The sequence below is a fragment of the Panthera leo genome, chromosome D4 (genome assembly GCF_018350215.1).
Source record: "Panthera leo isolate Ple1 chromosome D4, P.leo_Ple1_pat1.1, whole genome shotgun sequence".
In the NCBI taxonomy this organism is placed as follows: Eukaryota; Metazoa; Chordata; class Mammalia; order Carnivora; family Felidae; genus Panthera; species Panthera leo.
Genome location: NC_056691.1, coordinates 50,580,082 through 50,605,352, shown reverse-complemented (window position 1 = coordinate 50,605,352; position 25,271 = coordinate 50,580,082). Strand labels below are relative to the sequence as shown.

The 25,271-nt window shown below is 43.0% G+C and overlaps 2 protein-coding genes across 4 annotated transcripts in view; one reads left to right on the top strand and one right to left on the bottom strand.

Annotated features, from left to right (window-relative positions):
• The first annotated feature begins 1,293 nt into the window (after positions 1-1,293).
• The window catches only part of MOB3B (MOB kinase activator 3B), a 197,828-nt gene continuing 173,850 nt past the window's right edge, over positions 1,294-25,271 (top strand). For 2 of the 3 annotated variants that reach the window (XM_042912673.1, XM_042912672.1), the window contains exons 1-3: positions 1,294-1,535; positions 6,248-6,334; positions 16,340-16,523. The gene's annotated coding sequence lies outside the window, so the exon portion shown is untranslated. Of the gene's footprint in view, positions 1,536-6,247; positions 6,335-13,470; positions 13,753-14,169; positions 14,311-16,339; positions 16,524-25,271 lie in introns of those variants that run through there. The other variant, XM_042912670.1, reaches the window with a different exon arrangement.
• IFNK (interferon kappa) lies at positions 5,939-6,662 on the bottom strand. Its single transcript, XM_042912674.1, has one exon. It carries the CDS (start codon positions 6,578-6,580, stop codon positions 5,939-5,941), a length of 642 nt encoding a protein of 213 aa, XP_042768608.1. The 5' UTR covers positions 6,581-6,662.

Here is a 25,271-nt window from a genome sequence, read left to right as displayed (position 1 = left end):
GAGCTTTAAAACCAGTGACTAGGGTTTGAGGCAGTTTGGAAATGAAATTGCATTACTCAATGATAAACAGAATCATTGCTTAGTGGCTGTATATTTGTATCTAACCATTCCCCCCCCATGTTTGAGTTTTATGTTTACAATCTCCAACATCTTTGCACTGCCCAAGTGACACAGAATTAAATGGAATCATTTAATCCTGATATCGTTAGACCATCACAATTTGACTATTGAATATTTCTTACAATATTTACAATATTACAGAAATGACTGGATATTGCAGAAGATGTGTGTGGTTTTCGAGGTTCTCATTTAGTGATCATGGAAACCACTTTTGGGGGAAAGATGTTTTCTTCACGTATCCTAATTTCTAATTAATATAGTTCCATACGTCTTTAAAGTGTATAATCAGAATTGTAAAATTTGGTACTTCTCAACATTTGGTACTCCTTAATCAATATGTATTAAGGTGCTATATAACAGGTATAAAAGATGTGGAAGACATTATTTTCTTTTTACATTTATTTATTTTTCAGAGACAGAAAGAGCACAAGTGGGGGAGAGGTAGAAAGAGAGTGAGACAATCTGAAGCAGGCTCCAGGCTCTGAGCTGTCAGCACAGGGCCGCTGCGCGGGGCTTGAACTCATAAACTTCAAGATCTTGACCTGAGCTGAATTCTGATGCCCAACCGACTAAGCCACCCAGGCGCCCCATAAGACATTATTTTCTCTAGGAAGCTTATCTTTAATGACTCCTACTATTAAGAATACTTTCTTTGTTTACTTTACCCTTAAGACCACCCTGCAAGGTAGATATTGCTTTCCCAATTTACAGAGAAGAATACTGAAGTTTAGAGGTCACAGATCAAGATCACACAGTAGAAAGTCTCAGGGGTGACTGGGCTTCAAAGTCTATGCTCATCCCACTACTCCCAGTTTGTTCTAGTAAATCTGCCACAATCTCAGAGTATTTTGCAACGATTAATGCTCCCCTCTGTCAGTATTTTTCAACAAGTCAGGGAACGTTGGAGAAGGTGATTCCCCCTTTATAGGTGCCTTGGCCGTTGTGGACCCTGAACGCGTCCTTTCTGATCCGGTATCTCCCTTGTCGCCCTGGTGAGAAGACCATCCTCTTTTCCCCAAGGTGGGGAGCCCGCTTAGCCCGACCACTCCCCACCTCTGAAGGAGGCAAGTTGAGCCTCCAGGCGACCTGACTGACTCCTCTCCCCCACGGAGCTGCCATTCCGCGGGCGGCCGCCAGGGGTCCCCTCTCGGCGTCCCCGCGCACAGCCGCACGCGAGGCGCCTGTGGGGGCTACTTGGGAGCAGCGGCTGGAGCTCGAGCCCCGAGCTCGGTCGCCCGCGCGCTCCTGGAGACCGCGCGCGCTGGCCCCTCGCCGCTCGCCCCTTGCCCGCCGCGTGGATCCGCCAGCGTCGCCCGTCTGGCCCCCGGCTCACCCTCCTCCTCTGGCGCCGCCTGCTACTGACCCGCCCGGCGCACGGAGCCGACCCGGCCGCGGGCTGAAGGTAAAAGCCCACGGTGAGTGAGAGCCCGCGCCGGGAGAGGCAAGGTGGCGCCGCCCGGCAGCTGCTCGCCCCGGTGGCGCCCGGGCGGGCTGGGGTGCGGGGCGCACCTGGGGGCGGGCGCAGCGGGACCGGGGGGTGGGCGGCTCCGCGGCCGGGATCCGCGTCAGACCCCCGCCCCACGTCGCGGCCCCTGCGGGCCCCTCTCGCGCCCTTCCCGGGCGGGAACGGGAGTCCAGTCCCCAGCCCGGGCTCCGGGGCCTTGACTGTGCAGACTCTGTAACCTCGGTCTCCCTGCGGGGCACAAGTGCGTCCCGGAGCCGCCCCGAAGCGCGGGGGGCTGCAGCGTGCGTGTCAGGCCGCGGGGGGACGGGAAGACAAACTTTCGCGAAAGTGCGCCTGGGCCGGAGCTCGGCGCTCGGGGCGTGTGCGGAGGCTCCACGCGGGCTGAGCGGGGGAAGGAAGCCCGCTCCGCCGTCCCGCTCGACCCCGGCGCCGTCCGAGCTCCGGGGAGGGTGCGGGTGGGGAAAGAACGGACGAAACCCTGCCGACCCCTTGGGCCAACAACTGTCAAACATCTGGAATCCAGCCCCTCCCTTCCCCCGCGCCGAGGAAGGTGAAAAGCCCTCAACTTTCCTTTGATGGTCCTCCTTGCCTCGGGACCCCTCTCGGAATGGAAAGGGCCGACCCCCGTTGCCTGGCAAGTGAGTACCGGGAACCCCCAATCGCCTCTGGCTCCCCCCTTCACCCACCTTCCTGACCGCCTCCCAGACGTCCTCCCCGTAGGGACCACGCCACAGAGCCCGTGGAGATCGTGACGAATGGCCTTTTGTTTCTCCGCGTCTCCCCTATTGTTTGCCTTTGCAACATCTGGCGGGGCTCGCGGAGAGAAGGACGCCCCCCGTGTCCTCCCTGCACCCGCCCGCCACCCCCCCCCCCTCTCCAGCCCACACGGCCGCCTCCTGCTGAGGATCCCGACCGTGGAAGGAGAGGAGCCTGACCCCCGCGAGGCCGCCGCACCCAGGCCCTGCGGTTAGAGGGCGGAGGGAAAGTTGCAGCCTCCCCGCCTCCTCGGCTGACTGTGGCCCGGGGCGCATTTCTCAGATCTCAGCCCAGGCTCGCCGCGAAGGGCGCAGTCACGGAGAGGTGCCGCTTTCCCGAGACTGGAAGCGACCTTCCGCCCCCGACCAGGGTGTCCTTCGGTAGTTCCAGTGGATTTAAATCGCCTAAAGGCCTGTGGCTGGGCCGCTTCCAGGGCAGCGGCACAGGGTCGGGGCACTTGTGGTGGGCAGAATGCCGAGGTTCTGGGGTCTGCGAGTTTCCAAGGGCCGGAGGACAGGCAAGGATGGAGAAGGAAATAACCCGGGAAGCCTCGAGACTTTGCCTAGAAATAGTGGTTAGGTGGCTTCGTCCAGATTAAACGTGGAGTTTTGACTTGGGGTAGGGCTTCCCATGTCTAAATCCCAGGTCCCCTCTCAGCATTTAGAGACGCCACCGGGAAAGCGTCCAGACTTCCAAGTCCTTGCGAACCAGTGGCTTGGGACTGCCTCCGAGTTCCCCTGGGGGTGCGCCTGGTAGATTATGGGTGGCCCTATTTCTGTCCCTTCCCTCACAAGTTAGATACTTACACATCATGTTTCTTCTTACTGGGGAGTATTAAAGAAATAGGTCAAAGCAAAGTAGCTACTCTTGAGAAGGGGGGGTCACCGAAACGGTGAAGGGAGAGTGGTTTTGCCTGTGAGTGGAGGCCAAGCCTGTGCACCTGTTAGAACCTATACATGCTCATAGCTTTACATACAGTGATGTTGCCAGCTTTTTCTGAGGGAGGTCCACTCGTCCTTATTCCAAGGAGACTCAATTACACTCTACCTTTTGATCCTTCCCCCAAGAGGGGGTAGGGAGGAAGCTCCCCTCTGAACACTTGTGACCTATGTACCCACTCAAGCATTTTAAGTGGGAGCTGTGCACTTGGCTCTCCACAGTTCTAAGAGTCTATCCTTTACCTGACCTAATAGAAATTTGACTTACATTCAACAAATAAATACAAAGTCGACTGCTAAATCTGGAAGGTGGACACAGAGCACTTCCAGAAAGTGCTGGATATTACCAGTGGTACCAACAACAGCAACAAAAAGCAAAATCTTTGAAGCACTGGAAGGCTCTTTACAAACATTTCATTATGAAAATGATGCATAAGGAAGGATTCCTTTGAAATTTTGCACAGTAGCAGCAGGAGAAGAGCAACAAGGCAGACCTGGGTTGCCCAAGTGCCCAAAGGCATCATTAACAAAGTGTAAGGGCAGTGTTTGTCCTGGTCTACTCCAGTAAGGAAAACAGGATAATTGTAGTGGAAGATAAGCTTGTACAGTTTCTTTAATTTTAGAATTAACTACCCTCCCTCCCCCAAATCACTGTAGGAAAAAAAAAAATACAGAGAAGTGAAAATGAAGACAAAAGGAAGGGGGATATTATAAGCAAGGCTCCAGTGGACAATCTTATCCAATGATTTCCTTGGATAAATTTCTGGAGATAGTACGGCTAGGTTGAATGCAATTTTTAGGATATTTAAGATTGCCATAGCGTCCTGTAGGAAGGGTGTGCCGCTTTACCTTCTCTCTAACAAGATACAAGAGGATTTTTTTCCTTGCATTCTGCACCCCACTCACACTCTGTGTTATAATCGCTGTTTTTCATTTCTGCCAGACCTATGGGAGGGAAGTATGCTCTTGTCTTTTGCATTTCTTTAATCACAAATGAGATTAAGCATTTTTCCTGTTGTCCCTTAGAGGTGCTTTTAATAAAAGCATACTGTTCTGACTTCTGACCCTGCCCATGTAATCAGATAATCTTTATTAACTCAAAGTTCCAATTTTCTTCCCTCCAGCATGGCAGACATTTGGCAAGACTGCAGCCATAAATTACTACAATAATTGACATGATCTCGGTAGAGTTATTAGGGAGACTGTGCAAAAGCATTATTAGAGAAATTCTTGGAAGATGCCAGGTGTATACTTACTGCTTCATAGTGTGCATGCCCCAGTTTCTTCAGTTTATGCCCCCCCCCTTTTTTCATTTAGAACAACTCTGTTGAGTTGTTTTTACTAAATGGATTTTACTAACTCATTTTATTTGTGTTCCTTCCACTGGTAACCAGTATGTCATAATCCACAACTTTTAATTTTTGGCTGAAATTTACCCCAGTTTTTTTTAAGACTTTCTCTATTTGGCTTTACCATTTGAGCCCTGTACTTGAATGAATCTTGAAACTAAACAGTTTAGTAGCTTGCTTTTGAAACAATAGCAGGAAGGTTTCCGAAGGGTGGAACCAGGTACATTTTGTGCATTTGTGTAGCCATAAATCTCTATGTTAATTCTTGCTTGACGGTGCAGGTTTCTGAAATGGGGTGGAGGAGAGAGAGGAAGAGAAAATTAATTTCAGCTAGATGATGAATTAATACAGATGAAGGATCACACAAGAAAATTTGGGTAAATAATCTAAGTAATCTGGATACAAATTGACTTCTAAAAAAATAAACTATAGTAAAGTGTCATGTGTTATTATAACTAGTTTACTTGACAGGCAGAAAGTGGCGTTCTAATTGGGAAAATTCAATGTGAAAATCAATGCAAAGTATGACTGTAGGTAATTTATCTCAGGCATTAAAAAACAGAAAAACAATGAAAGGCAGATACTGTACTTTTCTGCAACATTTTCTGTGCCTTCTAAATCAAATAATATGCAGCAAGAGTCAATCATTGGCTCTCAAAGGTTGAATGAGAGAGCTTAATGGCCATCCAGTTCAACCATCTAATATCATTGGGGGTCTTTATTATCTTAAAATAATAAAGTCTTTGTATCATTTCAAACAAACCAAACTGAGAAGCAAATAGGCCAGGAATTTCAACTTTTTTTTTTTTTCATTTTTTTGTTGAGGACAGGGGGAGACAGGGAGGGTTTTAACTTTATGATAGCTTGTGTAAGCTCCTTTAACAAGCTAAATTTTCATAGAATAAACAGCCTTGGCAGCAGGAGGATTAAGTCATTGAGGTGTTACATTCTGCAACATTCTCTGGGCTACATCCTCTAGCCATTGGCTGGGTGAAGTTCAAAGGTAGTAGAGCAAAGCGAGTACAAAATGGCACAAGGAATGGGGAAGAAAACAGTAGAAGAACATGAAGAGAATCTCATTTCTTTAGAACTGACTTCGGAACTTTCTAACAAGATTCAGGGTACCCAGGGGATGGTTGGCATCACCTCTCTTGGAAAGGTAGCTGATGTCTCAAGGCCAACTTTAGAGACTCTAAACCTTGCATAAATCACCGCCACTCCAATGGAGAATAGCCCAATAATTCTTAAAAAGAAGATGAAAGAGAAGGAGCTGTTGGAGAGAAATGGAATTTTAATTCTAAGAATATACCTTATTTCTTCCTGAGTAGTAGTGTTAATTTATAGAAGTAGTAGAAACATCTTCTGAGTTCCACTCGGATGATCTCCCAGGCACAGTGACTGTATTTCTTATCTTTCAGGAAGTTGTACATCCTATAGAAATATCTCCTCAGTTCTAGGCTGAGGAGCAGTTCTAGGCTGCTCATCTGGGAAGCAGCTCCTGAGAAGTCCATCCCATCCTCTTCCATCTGTTTCGAGTCTTCCTTCCCTTTCTCCTCTTCCTCGAAGCATTTTTCCAAGTGGTGCATCTGCCAATCAAGTCTGATTTGGATTTGTTTCAGGTATTTCTTTTTCCAAGTGGATTTGGTGGTGGACTCTCTGAAGATGTTGAAGGCCTGTGTGGACATTTCATAGAAGGCCTCCTTGAGGTACCTTTTCCCAGGTGGGGTGTGTGATTGGATGTCTTGGGGCAACTCAAAAGCTCTGGTTTCTCTTAGGCACTCTACAGGAAATGAATTGCTCATGCTGTTCAGAAGTCTCAGATTTTGCCAGGTGACTTCCCTCAGGTGAAGATGCAGCAAGTTACAGTGCAGAGAGAGGGCGCCAGGGATGAACAGACCTACAAGGCATGCAGGCCACAAACACTTTTGAATCACATCAGGCTTAGTGTTCATTTTTTTTTTTTTCTTCCTAAGCTAAACACCCAGACTCAAGATTGACAGTGATGTTTTAGGTCTTAAGTGTTCCATCATGTGCCTTTTATATACCTGAATATCTTCCGTGGGGAGGAGTTTTCTCATTCGTCATTTTATGGTTCTCAGGGTTTCGGCCCCTTTCCTTTGCCTCTGAGTCTTGTTTTGACTTTGTGTGACTATGCCAACTTTGGAAATGCTGATTTTTTTTTTCTTTAAAGTGAGCAAAGCATTACCATTTCCTTAGTTGCTTGGATGACCCATCCCAGTATTACAAAATTGTCATAACATGATTGATTATTACGTAGAGAGAGTGATCCTTTAAAAAAATGATTTTGTTTTGTTTTGTTTTGTTTTTTGGTATCTGGCCATATAGCCAAACATCTTCTCTCATTGAACTAATCAGACATTGACCAAATGACTGTAATTATTTGATTGCAGAACATAACCAGAACATAACATAGTTTAGGTTTTTCTAATCTTGTTAAATTCAGCTTCTATATTTGGATATTTTCTCTTTTTACTCTATTTTCATGGGTCTCAGAAAAGATGAAAACAGAGTTGGTCAACTGAGCATGGAACTTATCAGAAGAGAAAGCTGGCTTGGTTTTCTTTTGTCAGTAGAAAATGTTGGCACTCTCCAACTATCCTTTCCTTTAGTTAAACCCAAACCAGTGCTTCCCATGGCTGTCAAACATTTCACACACCTCTGATACCTGTCATAGTCCTCTAGGGAGTTGTATAGTGGGAAGTATTTTTCTGCTTCATTAGCTTTTCTCTTGTAGTGTCATGCATTTTCCTTTTTTAGGTATGGTTTAGGCAGCATTTTAAAACTTCTGCTTGGCTATCTTTTCTTCTTATTTGGAGGTTCTGGATGCTGGAAAGGTTTTTGTTTGTTCCTGTTTGCTTTTCCCTGAGGAGGTACTTCACACCTGGACCACTATTACCGGGAAAATGATAGCTATCCACCATTTATGGTTTTCACTTTATTTGACCAAAAATAACCTTCTTATGGTTATGGAAAAAGGAAGGCAAATGCATTCCGTTGTCCAGGAAAGTGAATGGGATGTCATTAAACAAGGCTGGCTTAATTATCACCTTAAAAAAGAAATATATTCGTTTTTGATAAAGTCATTTTAGAATAGTAAGCAGACACAGTTCCACAAATATGACAGACTTTAGAAACTTAACTTTAAAAGTTCTTATCTAAACCAGTTGGTTGGACCAAAGGCAAACTGTGGACAAGTGGGATTTTTTTAAATCATGGCTTTTTGGACAGGTTTCCTCTGAGAAGAAAACTTGCTACTTATATTACTCTACATGTGCTCTCTCCAAATTCTGATTTCACAGATTTTATGAGGTGACTAACTTGGAAAAATAATTTGGAAAATGAGCCCTTTTATATTTTATAATTATAACACTATAAGTTGACACAATCTTCCTAGAGAGCAAAATGATGATATGCATCAAAAGCCTTAAAAATGTGTCTAATGTTTGACTCAGACGTTCTCCCTCTGGGAATTCATCCCCAAGAAATAATGATGGACATCTTTAAAGACTTAGCTGTCAGGAAGTTTATCACAGAAAAAAACTGAAAACAATTTGTGTAGCAGTAGGTAGTTGGTTAAGTAATTCATCAGTAGAAAATTTCTGTGCAAGCATTAAATATTTGGTCACTTGGATAAATTTACTTTGTAGCTTAAAACCAAGTTAACATGGTAGTATATAGAATCTGATAGCATATTTGTTAAATACCTAATATGCATATATGTGCAGAAAAAATCTAGAAGTGTATATGCTACAAATGTTTTCTATGACTAGAAAAATAATTTTTATTTTTAGTGATTTTTATTTTTTGCATTTTTTAAATGACCTTGTTTTTTTTGTTTTTTAGTTTTCTGTAGTCAGCAAGTATTTCTTATTTAATAAGGTAAAACAAATTTTAAAACAACATACATTAAAAAAGAAAAATTGTTATGTATTTGCAATGTGATCAGTATGTACTACTTTATTTATTTAAACATCTCCATTCTAGGGTACTTCCAAAGGAAATATGAATTTGCCTGAAGATTCAGTTCCAGTTACATAGAATAATATAGAGTATGTAGGAGTTCAATGTACTATTCTTGCAACTTTTGAATAATAGTATGTATGCTTCTATATTACATATATTTGTGATTAAACATACATACAGAGTCTATAAAGTACAAAGCACTTCTGAGGATCATACCTGCTTATGTATTTCACGTAACTTCTTCTACCTAAAACTTGTTACACTGTCCCAGGCAGAACTGCTTGTCCCTCTTGTGGGCTTTTACTGTGCTTTGTCCCCTTCATTATGGCTTTTTAAAATGGATAATTGTAGGGGCTCCTGGGTGGCTCAGTTGGTTAAATGTCTGACTTGGCTCATGTCATGAGGTGTCCATGGATTTGAGCCCCGCGTCGAACTCTGAGCTGGCAGCTCAGAGCCTGGAGCCTGCTTCAGATTCTGTGTCTCCCTCTCCCTCTCCCCTTCTCCTGCTCATGCTCTTTCTGTCAAAAATAAACATTTAAAAAAATGTTTTAAAATGGATAATTGTATAAGTGTTGATTTCCCAGCTTTGCATACTCCCCCTCCCCTACCCACTCAGAATGCCTGGACTATTTTGCACTTATTCGAGACAGTTCAGTCTTACTGACCAAGCTAAGAGACTGTTCAATTGAATTGCTCTGCTAAGAGGTTCTTCTCATAGGTGATGGAGGTGGCTGCAGATTTGGAGGTTCCCTGTATTTTCTGCCATGTACAGTTTTGTCATTTTATCCTGCTCACCCCGTATTTCTTCCTTTTATAACCGTTCCATACCATATCCTCATTTATTCAAAACTGTATTGTTAGCTAGTACCACATGCCAGTCACCAGGCCTGGTCTTAAAGATGGAGCAGTAAGGAAAACCCCTGATCTCAAGGAGGCCACAATTGAAGAAGTAGGTACATTCTGAGTCTTTTAGGCAGCAGGAGTAATTCATAGGTCTTCCCTATAGCATGGACCTCATCCCCATGTGCTGTAAATGTTAACTGATGCTGACGGTGACAATATTCATGACAAAGGTGATTGACATGCATGTCTTCCCCTCTTCAGCTGTCAGGGTCACCTGATTTTGCAAATAAAAATAACACCCGTGCAATATTTAGAAAGTACCTATACTAAAAAACAATCACTCATTGTTTACCCCAAATTCAAATTTAACTAGGTGCCCCATATTTTACCTAGTAACCCTCTCTACCATACAGATTCCCAGTGAGGTCTTAGAGTAGAACTAAGACATGAAACCCATTCTAGGAAACTTTTCCTCAGCTAGCTGTCCACCTCGTGCAGAGGTACATTCAGTTGCATTACTCTGTGCTGACTTTACTTGTATACACAGCCCTAAAAACTGCATGCTCCAAAGAGGCACCTGCCACACTAAGAAAGTATTGCATGTGTGCATTCATGCATACACACACACACACACACACACAAACACACACAATTGCTCTGATCAGAAGCATTATTGGATGATCAGTCATTGGTCTTGCGTCTGTTTTATAAGAGCCATGCCATGTGAGTATATCTCAAAATATCATCAGGAAAATAAAAAAGAACAGTGTAAGGAAACATTTTTCCCCAAATTTGTCTGGTACAGAATTGGACTGTTCCATCTACCATCAGCAGTCAGTGTGTTGATATACCTAATGATGTTTCCATGATATTTGCTCTTATTTCTCTAGCATGCCTTGAGATCATTTGTATGTGGCCAGGCTTTCCTCAGAGAGAAAACTGTTTAGCAGGGGCTGCCCTGTTGCTGATGGAACTGTATAAGCCAATGGGGCTTACCAGGTGCACAGTAATGGTCAAGACACAATTTGCTTGACAAATGAAGATGAGACATTTCAGTCTAGACAGGATTGCTGTGATTCAGCTCAGGAGCATTTAGTATTTTCTGGTAAGATTTATTGCTCTCCATGAGAAGGCAAGTTTCAAACCAAGGTGCGAGTAACATATCAATCATCCATGTTACACAATAGCTGAAAGCTCGTTCCATTTGTGGGGTCAGAAGGTGCTTGAGCCCAGGAGAGAGCTCTGAGATGGGGAGCCTTGCACCCATGCCTGGCAGCACCTCCTCCATGGTCACCACAAAGTTGTGTGCAGCTGTTTGAGCTCCAGACCAAGTCTGAAGCTCCAACTTGGCGTTTTGCTCATTCTCAGTGCCTCCCACATTGGGGTCAGCCTCTCTCATGGTCTTGTAGTCCCCTTCTTGGCTGTTCTTTTCATGATGTGCCTGATGTAGAAATTTATAATGACTCTACAAGTAGCACATGGCATGTGTCTTTATATATGTCTTTATAGTAAAAATTCAAATGCTTCAGCTAAAAGTGAAAACTCTGCTTGCCAGTGCAGCCTCACGCCATGCCACTCTCCTCCCCTGGATAACTCGTTATTCGTTGGATGTGTGTTCTTATTTGATAACTGTTTCCCCACTAAGCACCAAGTTCCGTGAGCACAGTGTAACAGCTGGCTTGTTTGCAGTCCTCTCTTGAATGTCCAGTGGGACCCATGGTGATTGAGAGAGACCTGGATAACTTCTGTGGGTGATATGTCACCATGGGGAGACTTGTATATATTTTTGAAAATTGCCAAAACAAGATTATAAAAATTATAATGTGCTTTGAAATTTAATCCTGTAAGTGTATCTGTCACTATATATCTGATATCACTTGTATAATCTAACAAATGTATGTTATAAACCCTTCATGAATATGAGGCCCGGGATAAATGTGTCACTAGACCTGGATCAAACAGATCCTGGTGCCTTTCACAGTGCCGGGCTCAAAGTAGGTACTCAGTAATTATTTGTTGGATGAGTAAAAGAATGAAGCCATGTCTCAATGACAGGGAAATCATTTGGTGGTTCAGTTAGGGATTTGGGAGGACAATGTCGGGTGTTGGGAAAATTGAGAAGTCCACAGAATGGTGGGTAGCGACTCAAACCTCTGCTTCTTTTTCTGGGATTCCCCATGGCTGGTTAGGTCACGAGCACAGCCATACCTCTAGTCTAGTGGGATCACATAGTTTTAAGTCGTTTGGGTGACTCACATATCTAACCCTCCAGGCAGTTATTCAGTCTTGTATTCATGGCATCTCTTACATAAAGACACTAAATGTTTGTTGAACAAAATACTGCCTTGTGATTTCTTATGATTTGCTCGTTTGCCATGTAAGCAAAACTGCTGAGAGGCTCAAGATCATTCCTTCCCCCTCTTTCCTCCAGTATTGCCACTTCTTTGTATTAGATGCTCCCCATAGCTTTTTTTGTTTGTTTGTTTTCTTTTTGTTTGTTTTTGTTTTTGTTTTTATCATATCACCCTTAAAGAGGCTCTTTGGACAGACTTATCCTTGGATCTCTTTTATAGTCCAGCTGTAGATGATGCATGTAGTAACTTCTGCACAGAAACAATTTTAGCCCTTACAAAATGATCCCTGATAAAAAGAAATTTACCATGTGAAATAAATGTGTAAGTAAATAAGTATTCACCATCAATAAAACCTACCCTCAGTTTTGGGATTACCAGAACAGTTTCCACCTGTATCCTTTTTTCGCTTGGTCCATTCAAACCCTAATGGGGCTTTCACTTCCAAGATGGTAGTAAACATTTCAGATGAGAGTTGTCACCTTCCAGAATAATCCTCCCCTTTACTCACTGGGTAAATGTGGATTTCTTCCCAGACCACATCCAAGAGTGCCTGTAGTCTGGGAAGAAACGGCAAGAGTGGAGGAATGTGATGGACAGAGAGGTCATCTTGTCTTGGATAGATATTTTAAAAAGCAATTGCCATTGCAGAGATGAGGACAAGGTCTTCTTTTACTTGCTGTCAGGTTGCATGTGGTCATAGGTTTCCTGTCATTTATGAATAACAAAGGCATTATTATGGGAAAACTTAAGTGGACTTTTCTTAGACTGACAGAATAATCACATACCCCAAATTTTAGGATTTCTTTAGTATCTGAGCAATGCTTGGTTTTGCAGGTAGTGTCCAGGAATAATCTGTGTAGCCAAGGGGGATAGGGGAAGGGTCTCTTATTGCCAAGATCCCTGCCCTTAGTAGGCTCTGAAGTATATACTCTAAATCATAGAATGTGGGGTTGGAAGGACACTTAGAGATAGGCTTCTGGGGTCAGACGGGTGAAGTGACTTGCCCAAGGTCACAGTGCTACTTGGCAAAGTCAGATTGACATAGGTCCTCTGACCCAACGCTGTCAAAGTAATAAGCCTTTACCAGCTTGCAGAGAACTTGCTTCTCTCTGCCTCGACTGAGAGGAGCAGCCCTCTTGCAGTCAAAGAAGAAGGGATTGAGGAGGCTGGAGGCTGGCACTGCTGTGAGGCCAGGAATGGAGGCCATAACTGAAGCTTTTTCTGGTACTTCACAAGGGCTTCTCAGCTCTGTGGGGAAGGCGATACTAGAGGAGGAAACCCTGAGTTCAGTCTGCCACCCCTAGTATTTCTCAAAGTTACCTAGAATTCTATGGATAATAACTCGTTTCCCAGAATCCTGGGTCAGTTCTGGTCTAGAGAAATGAATGAATTTCCTGAGAGATTTTCCCCATGTCTGTAGTTAATGTGTTTATGTATTCATTTATTTGTGCCTCCAGTGCTCACCACATAGTGTGTGTTCAATAAAAATTTATTGAACAAATAGGTATGTGTTTCACTATTTCCCCTTATGAGTGTATTTTAATTTAAATTGAATTTCAGATCCGTTTAGCATCCTCTTGGTAGAACTGTGTAACTCTGAGAAAGTCACTTAAACTTTCTGTACTTTTTCTCTAAATAGGGGTGAGAACCTACCATAGAACGTGGCTGTGGATATAAAAATTGCTGAGAATGGTGCCTTGTACATAGCAAGTGGTAAACAAATGATCCTTATCATCATTGTCATCATCATGGTCATTGTCTTCATCATCATCTGTTGCCTACATGTTAGACACAATGCCAGATTCCAGAGATTCGAGGGCAGAAAACACAGATGCAGAGGGATCTGGAGGCAGTGTTACCTGAGGGGAATCTTGAAAGGCAAGAACTGATGGAACTTTGAATTAGGACAGTGATAGTAAATACAGAAGGGAATTATCTAGGAGGTAAGATTGGGATGTCTTGATGATTGATTGGGAATCAAGGGGTAAGAAAGAGGAAATAGTCCAGGAAAGAGCCCAGTTTTCTTACTAGGTATATGGTTGTACTGCTGACTAAGAGATAGTATATGAGAGGAAGAGCAAGCTTAGGGGAGCAACTGGTGAGTTTTATTATAAATGAGTTGCTTTGAGTTGTCCGTGAGATAGCTACATGGACATGTCCATCTAGCATTTGGATGTGTGGGACTAAATGAGGATAGGAGACTGATCCAGGCTGGAGAGAGAGATTTAAAAGTATGAGCAGAAGCTATAAGTGATCACTTAAGAGCTTAAGAATTAGTTGGTTTGTCTAAAGAGAACATGTAAGGTGGGAAAAGAAGTATGAGCCATTATCTGAATCCTAAGAATCACCTCTGTTTAAAGAGTAGGCACTGGAAGAGGAAACTGACAAGGATGGTCACAGAGGCATGGGGAGCATGAAGATGGAGTATTTTGACTGTTAAAGTGTCTCTGCCTCTTTGCCCAGATGACTCCTTATAATCCTTCTCAACACAGTGCTCTCAGGTAGCCATTCCCAATTATAATGTATTTGCCATCATTGATCTCGACCTAATCCCATTGTACAGATGAGCTATTTGAAGGTTTGAGAGGGAAATTAACTCATTTAAGCCTAAGGTCAAAGTCTTTATGCTCTTCTAGCATATGCCTTCCATGAAATACATCCTGTGGCCCAGTATGTGTCTGCGAGACTTTGGGAGATGTCAGCTGGATTGGAAGTTGGTTTGGTTAATTTCACTTCTACCATTTGGGGCTATAGAAGCTGAGAGATGTATTTGTTTCCCAAGACTACCATAACAAAATTTCCCAAATAGCATGGTTTAAAATAACAGATTTATTCTCTCACAGTTTGGGAGTCTAGAAGTCTAAAATCAAAAATGTCATCATGGCCATTTTCCCTGCAGAGCTTCTAGGGAAGAATCTTTTCTTACCTCTTCCAGTTTCTGGTGATTGCTGGTAATTCTTTATGTTCGTTGTCTTGCTGATGCATCGCTCCAGTCTCTGCCGGCAGAGTTATATAACATCCTCCATGTGTCTGTGTCCCTGTGTCTTCCAGACATTGCCTTTAGGTATTGTCTGGTAACAATCTACATAGTTATTATTGATAATAGAAGAAACTATTTAGCAGTTGCTAAGTATCAGCTGTTTATATAAATTATCATTATTTCTCACAGCCACAATACAATGTAGATGTTATTATCCTTAATTTAAAGAGGAGGAAATGGAAGCTTGGAAATACTAAGTGGCCTACCCAAGATAACACAGCTAGAAATATACAAAATCAGGTTTAATCCCAGGTCTGTCTGAGGCCATATTGTGTTTTTACAGGATCTAGGTTTGTAAAAAGGTTTAGTGTAAAATCTACTGTGTGTATCTATGCATTAATAGCCTATTTAATTCCCAAAAGGATTTGAAGCAGCTTATAAAAAATGTATATATAATATAAGAGAATAAAAAGTATTTAAAGAAATCAAAGTTGAGGGAAAACATGTGTAAGAAAACAAGAGGAACATAAGAATGCATGTCATGATCTCCAATGTCATTAGTGCAGAGGGTTGCAAATCTTCCTTGGGCTTTCTAGAAGCAAAGAGGAAATGTTATCTGTTAAAGTAAACCAAAAGATAAAACCATCAGCAAAGCTAAATCCTCAGAAGAAACAAAGCTTTTCTTGGTACTGAGTCCTGGGGGGAATTTCTCCCATGGGCTTTCAAGAAGTGACCACTATGGAATTTCTTTGGTAAAGACCCCAGCAACCTCCTTACAGGAGTAACTACCACCACATGTGTTGCAAGGGTGATTCTTGTAACCTCCCTATGTGTAGGCAGATGTCACATTGCTAGTGTGAAGTTTCTTGGCAGGCATTCCATAGGGACTTAATGAGTTTTCTCATGTTGAGTTACAGAATGGATTTCTTTAGTTCAGCTGGATTGGGATGGCATGTCTTCACCATGGCTCAAAATGGGGAAAAGTGTGTTCACTTGAGAATGTTGGCACTCTCGGGGACGTTTGTTCAGTGTGGAGAGACTGCCCTGACATTTCCAGAGCTCCTGCCCGGATCCAATCCTGCATTTCCTATTATATGTAAAGAGGAACGTCTGGAAAACCGATTTGTAGGCATGACTCTCCTCCAGTTAGTCAGAACTGGGAAAACAAGCTATTCTGTCAGATTGACCCAGTGCCATAAACCAAAGTGAAGTGTGCACTGGATTTCCACATAGACGTGGGTTTGATTTGCTATACAACAAACTCTAAGGGTGATGGCCCTAGATGTGGGAATCCAAGGAAGTGGCTGGTAGTTTACTCTGTGTTGAAATGACTCTTGTTTCTCCTGAAAGAGCTTCTTCATAGGTTAGATAGCTTAAAATTCAAAGCCAGGATAGCCTTGTGCGATGTCATAGATAATGAAATATTAAGACATACCCTCTTGGGATGATCAGTTTTGCACACTTGGGCATTTTTCATTTAACAGTAAGACTCACTGTGTGGAAAGGGCTGTATGGTTGGCTCCAGAACTAAAACATCTTTATATTCCTAGGAGAGCAGAAATTGGGATTACTTTATAGCTATCCTGCCGGGACAGGACAGGAACACTTATCGACACATGTGATACTACAATTTGCCATGGACGGTCACTGGGACAAAGAATGCTGAAATTATCCATTCCCTGTGCATTTCATCCATTCAACCTCCATCTCTGAGGGTGTGATACCTGAAACAAGGTAATAAAAAATAAAAAAAGTGAAGTTCACATCCTCATAGAGTGTCTAAATTTCCAGACAATAGAGAATAAAATTATAGAGTGTTATTAAGTGCTATGAAGGAAATTAGTGGGGCAAGAGAGAGGGTGATTGGGGGAGGTGATGGCTGAACTGAGACTTGAAGTCAGCAATGTAAAGAGCTAGAAGGAGAACATTTCAGGCAGAGAAAACTAGAAGTTCAAAATCCCTGAAAAGAATGTGGGATATTCAAGGAACACAAAGGAGATTAGTTGGGTTGGAGTGAAGGGAAGGGGGAGATTGGTACAATGATAGATTTGGATTGGAATATGGCATGGCAGGCCAGGTGGGAGTTCCAATTCCATTCTAAGACCAGTGAAGACCCATGAAATCATTTTAAGCCAGAGAGTGGTGTAATGTGATATGTGCTTTAAAGACACTGCTTTGGGCACCCCTTGGTGGGCAGGGGGGTGGGGGTACCATTTGGAGAATAGGCAAGAGCGGAAGCAAGGAAGCCAGGTTGAGAGTAGATTTCTGGCATGTTAGGTAAGAACTGTAGTGGCCTAGATAAAAGTAGGGGCAGTGGAGATGGAGGAATCAGACTGATTTGAGAGATGTTTTTAGTCAGTTACTTGGGATACACTGGGGCCCAGGCAAATATCTGTGATCACCAAAGGCAGTTTTCCAAAAGTGCCATTGATTACCCATTGCTTATACGGTCTTTACTGAATTAGTGGGACAGTTTTTTGATAAACAGTAAGTAATCCTCTTTGGCATTACATCTTTAACTTGATGGCCTTAAACCAGGTTAAGTCCCTTACACTTAGAACAACAAAATAAATAATTTAGTTAATTGGACTTTGGTTGTGGTTGAAGCTTCAGTTTCTCAGGTTTCACTTTAGGCTTAAATGTCTGAGAGTGTCTCCTGATACATATCCTATGTGTACACAGAAAAAATATATATTCCTGTGCATTTTGACATTTAAATAAAGTAATGTGTTTTTATGATCAGTTTAAACTGTGGATTGCTATCTGTGGTCAAATCATAACGGAATATAATCATACAATTCTGAATGAAGGTAAGAAAGCGGTCCTAATCTGTCATTTACTAAACCTAGATGAAAGCCTGTGGCTCACAACTCCACCAGTTGTCCACAATTCTCACCAGTTTGGTTTTTTAATAAGGTCTCAGAAATGTCTTAATTCTCAGAAATGTCTATGTGCATGAATGCTCTGGCATAAGCTATCCTTTGAAACACTGGTGCTTAACAGGCTAGATCAAGTTGTTCTTGTCACTGAAATCAAGCCATAGCAGACTTTTCTCGTGTCACAGAAAAATTGAAAAATGAACATTCTATATTTCAAGGTTTTCAGCAACATCTTTCTTAAACTTATGGCACCTTTGATGGTTTATCTACAGTAGAACCTTGTCTGCAATGATACCTTAGTTCTATATTATTTAGTTATTTTATGAGCCAGTGTCTGATTTGGCATACAATGATTGTATTCACTATTTTATAAATAATCTATCAGTATTTCATAGTTTTGCAAAAATCTCAGGCCTTCCAGATGCTAGCTACTTTAACAAACACGTCCAAAGAATGAAGAATGGATCAAACATGGCAGAAGCATTTTTTCTCATGTAAAGCTTAGAACAGAGGTACTTGAGCAATGGTTGGCTTTTTTCCAAGCAGTGGTCAGGGACACAGAAACCCTTATCCTGTGACTCTGCCATCTTCGATGTAGCTTTCTTTTTTTTTTTTAACGTTTATTTATTTTTGAGACAGAGAGAGACAGAGCATGAACAGGGGAGGGGCAGAGAGAGAGGGAGACACAGAATCTGAAACAGGCTCCAGGCTCTGAGCTGTCAGCACAGAGCCTGACGTGGGGCTCGAACTCACAGACCGTGAGATCATGACCTGAGCTGAAGTCGGACGCTTAACCGACTGAGCCACCCAGGCGCCCCTCGATGTAGCTTTCAAGGTTTCACGGCTTATCTTTATCAAGCTGGGACAAAATGGCAAGAGCCAGAGGGGTGTGCAGGGGGGCATTGTATGAGCCAGTCTTCGAGGGGCACATATTACTTCCAGCCACATCCTGTCGGTGGGAACTTAGTCACATAGTCATAGTTCCAGCTGAGTGCAAGGGACGCCAGGAAATTTAGCCCAGCTGTGTGCCCAAGAAGAGGAGGGACTATAGTGATCAACAGCTAGCCCATCTCTGCCATGCTGCTGATACAATTGGGGAAATAGACCAGCAGTCAAAATGTGTTGGCAGTGGTATGAACGGGAGGAGGAGTTGGGCTGGCAGGGTGAGTGACACACATTGTAGATACTCAGTAAAGATTTTCTGCAATCCATTTGAAGAGAACTGGAGTTCTCAAAGCCATAAGCAGCTCTCTAATAGGGTTATTTTCTTTTTTACTGAAGAGCAGAAGAAGTACTGTCGAAGTAAGAGTTTTGGCCTTTTTTTTTTAAGGTTATGCAAATAAGAGACATTATTAATTTGATGGCTTTAAAAAAAAAGCATGCTTTCCATACAAGAAATATATTTTGGTAGAAAGATACTGTCATTAACCTTCTTTAAAAATCAGAACCCATAGCACTTATTTCCCATGGGGACCAACATGTGGAAGGTCCTTCAGTATCATTCACAGCTAATACTACACTGGGCACTAATCGTACATCAAGCATACTGTTACTAAGTTTGCAAACAGCATTTTACTTTATCACCAAGAGACTCTGTAAGATTTCATTTTACAGTTTTTCTTAAACTTATTTTTTTATTTTTATTATTGAAGTTATACTATTATTTAAGTGAAAATAAATGTCTTGAGTATTATCATGTTCTGGATGAATGATTTCTAAGAATCACTTCAGAGGTGAAAGGAGATTATCATTCCTTTTTTTTAAGCTCATTTTATTTTTTATTTTATTTTTTTAAATTTACATCCAAATTAGTTAGCATATAGTGCAACAATGATTTCAGGAATAGATTCCTTAGTGCCCTTTACCCATTTAGTCCATCCCCCCTCCCACACCCCTCCAGTAACCCTCTGTTTGTTCTCCATATTTATGAGTCTCTTCTGTTTTGTCCCCCTCCCTGTTTTTATATTATTTTTGTTTCCCTTCCCTTATGTTCATCTGTTTTGTCTCTTAAGTCCTTATATGAGTGAAGTCATATGATATTTGTCTTTCTCTGACAGACTAATTTCGCTTAGCATAATACCCTCCAGTTCCATCCACGTAGTTGCAAATGGCAAGATTTCATTCTTTTTGATTGCCGAGAAATACTCCATTGTATATATACACCACATCTTCTTTATCCATTCATCCATCAGTGGACAGTTAGGCTCTTTCCATACTTTGGCTATTGTTGATAGTGCTGATATAAATATGGGGGTGCATGTGTCCCTTCGAAACAGCACACCTGTATCCCTTGTATAAATACCTAGTGGTGCAATTTCTGGGTTGTAGGGTAGTTCTATTTTTAGTTTTTTTAGGAACCTCCATAGTGTTTTCCAGAGTGGCTGCACCAGCTTACATTCCCAAGGAGATTATCATTTATAGATGCTGAATCTGTAGCACATGACTTTGTAACTGGTTGTTATTCAAAAGATATTTGTTGAGTGCCTACTATGTGTCAGATGTTCTAGAAGCTGGAGATTCAACTCTGACTCACAGATGCTTTCAACCTCACCAGTAGATCTGGGGGGACTCAGCCTAACGATCATCTGCTTCCATGGTCGCTGTCAAAACAAGAGCCACGGGACAAAGTATTTACTTTAATCCCTCATACTGAACGCCTCTGCATAGCTGCTTCCTAAAACAATGAAGGAATCAACTGAGACCTGGAAACTCTTCATCAAAAAACTTTGTTTATTTGTTTTTCCAGTCCTGGTTGCTGTAAGCTGACTTATTCTAAAGCAGTTTATGTTTATAGAGCCTGTGTTATGAGCAGCATGCTAAAGAATGCCAAGTAGTAGAAGACATGTCCAGTGAGGAGAAACTAAACACCGTGCAGAATATGACAAGTGACAAGACTGGGATGCTGAGTAAGTGCTCCGTGAATTCACAGACTTACAGAGAACCCCTCTGGCTGGAAAGACAAGAGGGAGAAGGAGGCAGTGAAGGATAAGCAGAAGATACTTGTAGGTTTGGATCCCAGTTCTGCCTCTCACTGGCTGTGTGACCATGGGTGAATGTCTTACCTGGTGGAAGCTTCAGTTTCTTTATCTGCAAAAGATAAACCTTAATGCCGATTCATAGACATGATGATACAAATGTAAAGTGCTTAGCTCTTTAAGCGTCTGAAATGTGGAAAACACTCAGTAAATAATATCAGTAAATGCAGCAAAAACCTCAGTGAATAGTTTTGTGTTTTGTTTGTCTATCAAGTAGCAATATTACATCATAAGACTGTGGTCAGATGACCTAATTAAAAGGGCTGGCATAGTGCCTACCCTGTGGTTAGCATTCAGTAAATTTTATTATTATTACTATGGAAGATGTAGATAGATGAGAGAGGTCATCTTGGACATGCAGAGGGGACACGTAGTCTGGTGTGGGCTGGAACCCTCTACTACAGTGCATTTGTTCAGATGAGTAGTAGCTGAAAGGTAGGTGACAGTTGTAAAATGTGTGAAACATAAATGAAGAGCCTCTTAATAGAGATGTTGAAGGAAGATTCCAGGATTCCAGAAGAAAATTAAATGCATGATCCCTGAGTTTCCTTCTGACTCTGAGATTCTGTGGTATCTCCCAAACTTCTGGTGATTCCTGAGAAAGACCACAGTGAATCAAAGATCCGTGCAGTAGAGTTCCAGGGTTATAGCCCAGAACACACCAGCAATAAGGTGATGAACATGCTCTGTCTTTTCTGTTTTGACAATAGAAACCATTTGCTGAGAGAAGAGAATGTTTTAGTTTTCATGTGGCAATCTGCCCAAGTACTTGACTTTACAGGTAAGGGAGGGAAGCAAAACCCATAAGAGTATTTGGTGACACGCCATTTCCCGCTCATTTTTTTCCCATTCAATTTTGAGAGCCAGAGTCAAAGAGAGGGAAAAGAGAAGAAGAAATAAAAACAAAACGAAACTTAATTCTCCAGGAAATGAATCTCCAGGCAGAGCTGAGACATCCGAACAATATGTCACTTCACATACTTTGTGTTTGGGTCAGTAAGTAGGTCCTGAGTTTGCCAAAGTGCACCTGAAGGCTGGTGCAGGACAAGAACCACTCCCTCAAGGCAGGAGGGCCTCCAGCGTTTGGCTCTGAAGACGAGCTGGAGTGGCGTGCAGACTGCTGGTGGAGCTGCTTCCATTGTGTTGGCCTGAGTCCGAGGACAATCTAGTGCATCATTCCCGAAGTGTTCCATGAAATGTGATGTGAAAAGTAAGTTGAGAAAATTCAGGATTAAACAAGCTAAGTATGTTTCTTTACTGGAGGACTCCTCAAGACCTTTGAAATGCCAGCATGAATTTATGAGTGTCCAAGGAGGAGAGTATGAATTCTGTACTCCCCAAAGGTACTGGAAAGTGATACTGTTTGATGTAGAATATATACCTAGAGGCTTGAGCAGCCTTTGGGCAAAGCTGATTTAGGATCAGGAACACCAGGCTACATTATTTCTTTGTTCTTGCCCTTTCTCAGGGGATCCAGGTATAGACACAGATGTTTGCAGGCAGCTTTGCCTGTCCAGTGGACAAATGGGGGTCACTATCCAGGAGGGCACAATCATATGGAAATACCTGATGGGGGATGGTAGGGAAAATAATGCCCCCCCCCCCAAATGTCCACATTCAAATCTCTAGAACCTGTGAATATTTTACCTTACATGACAAAAGGGACTTTGCATGTGTGGTTACCGTAAAGACACTGAGATAGGGCTGTTATCCTGGAGGATCAGGGTGGGCCCAGTGTAATCAGAAGGAGGAGGCAGGTGAGGGTCTGAGAAGATGCAAGGGCCGAAGCAGAGGTTGGAGGAAGGTGGGCCCATGAGTCAGGGAATGTAGGTAGCCTCCGGAAACTGGAAAAGGCAAAGAAATGGATTCTCCCATAGAGCCTCCAGAAGGAACACAGCCCTGCCACCCATTTTAGGCTTCTGACCTACAAGCTGTAAACTAATACATTTTTGTTGTCGTAAGCCACTAAGTTTATGCTTAGATAATTTGTGACAGCAGCCACAGGAAACTAATATATGGGATTTGATAATGGTCTCACCTTTCCTGTGTTTGAAGAAGGTAGAAGTACCCTTCTAAGACCCTGACACTGGACAGGAGGCCTGCCACTTACCACTATCTGGCCAAGTGGATCCTGCTTTCTGGTTGTCCTTCCTCCACCTTCCCATCCCTGCAGTGGCCAAACATCACTCCAGCTCTTGCTGCCCTGCTTAGATATGCAGTGACCAGTCATCAACGGACTTTGAAAGAAGCGATGCAACTGGTCACTGGTGAGTGATGTGCACCTGCTATTTGCATACTGATTTGTGGACTGAAGAGTCACCTGCCCAGCTTGTACTTCACGTGCTTACTAATATGATATTCTGTGGTAACTGAAATCTGAACCTGGTTGTTGTGGGACTGATATTATTTAACCAAACTATGGTCATGGAAATGCATGCCTGTCAGAACTGTGCACAACTGAGGGCTGCATGTATTTAAGTTACGGCACAAATCCTGCAGTATACTTGTTATAACTGGACTGGTGGTCAGCCATGCCCTCATGCATCCACTGCATACCAAAGTCTGCATGTGGCTGCTGCGAGAGTTAGGGATGTTAGCAAACCCTGTATGAATTTGAAGTTGAGCAGAGGGTAGTGCAGCACTATTTGTGCCTCGTTTCCGATGATCACAGTTTAGTTCTCTGGGAAACAGATTCTGAGACGCTGAGATTTGCACGTAGGAGGCTTACTGGAGACTACTTATGGTAACGTCTGGCAGGGAAATGAGGGCAGCAGAATTGGGCAGAGGGAGAGGTAGACTCTGAGGCAGGAGGGGTTGATGGGGGCAGCTCTGGAGCTGGAATGACACTAAGGCAAGGAGGTCAGGTCTTTGTGTCTGTCAGCCAGTCACTGGATGTGGGCTGCCCAAGCCACAGCAGAGAAGTTCCCTCCAGAGAGGTAGCAGTCTCTAAGTGTAATTCCTGGGGACACACTCAGCTCAGAGGCTCTGGCAGCCTCCAACACTCTCAGCAATGAATGCTTCAGTCCTAAAGGGAGCCACAGCACATTACAGGGTCCACCACACCTATGATTCTGGTGCCATCAGACAGCCAAACTTTACAGGGGCCTGAACACTATTTCTTGCAAGGCTCACTCAACTCAGAATCTGGGGCAAAGTGAGAAGAAGAGACTGGAGAGCTGACAGACGGTTGAAGGAGGAAGGCAGGGCCACCACCTTCTAGCCCAGAATTACCCTCTTCCAGGGTAAAGAACGGAGTGAAGGCCCCCTGGGCCTCATTGGCCTCTGCTTGCATTTTCACTTAAGACAACTTGTAAACGTGAAAAGAGTTGAAGGTCTTGTGCCTTGGTCTTGTCTTGGCCTCTTAGGGCACTTGGACTCTGAATTGGAGCAGAGGAAGGAAATGACAAAAACTTGAAATTGAAAGTTGCTGAGATTGACATTCATAGTCAATTTTTCCTGTAGTAAAATATAGATATCTTGTAAAGAAGAGATGAAGTTTTTTTCACTCCCTGCCCCTCCTTCCCTGTCCTCCTTTTTCCTTTGGGTTCTTAGACCCCACACATGTATCAGCTTTACTGCAGGTTAGTTACCCAAGCTCTTTAGTCCCTGAATTGGGAAGCAGTGGGGTCAGTACTTCTCATTCGCTGAAGTGACTGATCAGCTCACGCTTCAGGTTTTGAGGACTGCCCCTCCCTCCAAAGAAAGGGAGGGTTGGCAGATCTCTGAAGTCAGTAGGGAGATGATCAGGGCAATAAAGAACTTTGTCACGAAGGGCTGACAGCATGTTTTAGAATTGCTGATACCAATGCCCAGGCTAGATGCCAGGGAAAAAAAGATTGGTGCACACTTCATGTGGTAGTCTCTTTAGAAAGACTGAAGATGCCGCTGCCTGTAACCATTTAGATTTGACATCCTGATGGACTGAGTGTTTGGAGGCTACCTGACATGGCCTCCTCATCTGGAGAACCAAGTCTGACCCATCCAGAGTGGCCACCTGGGGAGGCAGAGTTAGGAAAGATGCTGAGGACAGAAGGAGCCGCTGGCTGACTGGCTGATGGTTGCCCTGACATGCACCTGGGGAGGAGTGGATGTGTGGGGAGGCTGATGTGTATTTGGCCATCTCAGGACTGGAGTGTCCACCAGTAGTCCTCAGGTGGCTGAAGGGAGTTTTTGTTTGTTTGTTTAAATGATATCCAATGCTTACCTTTAACCCATTGTGGGACATTTATAGTTTTTGAGTTATTTAGAGGTAACATGTTGAATGTAGGATGATAAGCAAAAGAGGTAATTATCTAGTCTCTAGACTTTAGGGAAAAAGTGAAGGAAAATTAAATCCCAAAATGAGGGTTTGGGATGAGGAAGAGAGAGTGGTATTGGAATGTGTAAATATTCTTTGGTATTGTTAGTGCATAGGGGACACAGATCAGGGGCTCCATGAACACGGTTCTAGGTCCTATGTGGCTGGACCAGTTGATATGAAGGTTGCTTTGGTTTCAAATTTGCTCTGATAGCAGGTAATGAAGTATGACCATAGAGCTGATGGCGCTATGCTTAGCAAATGATGACTA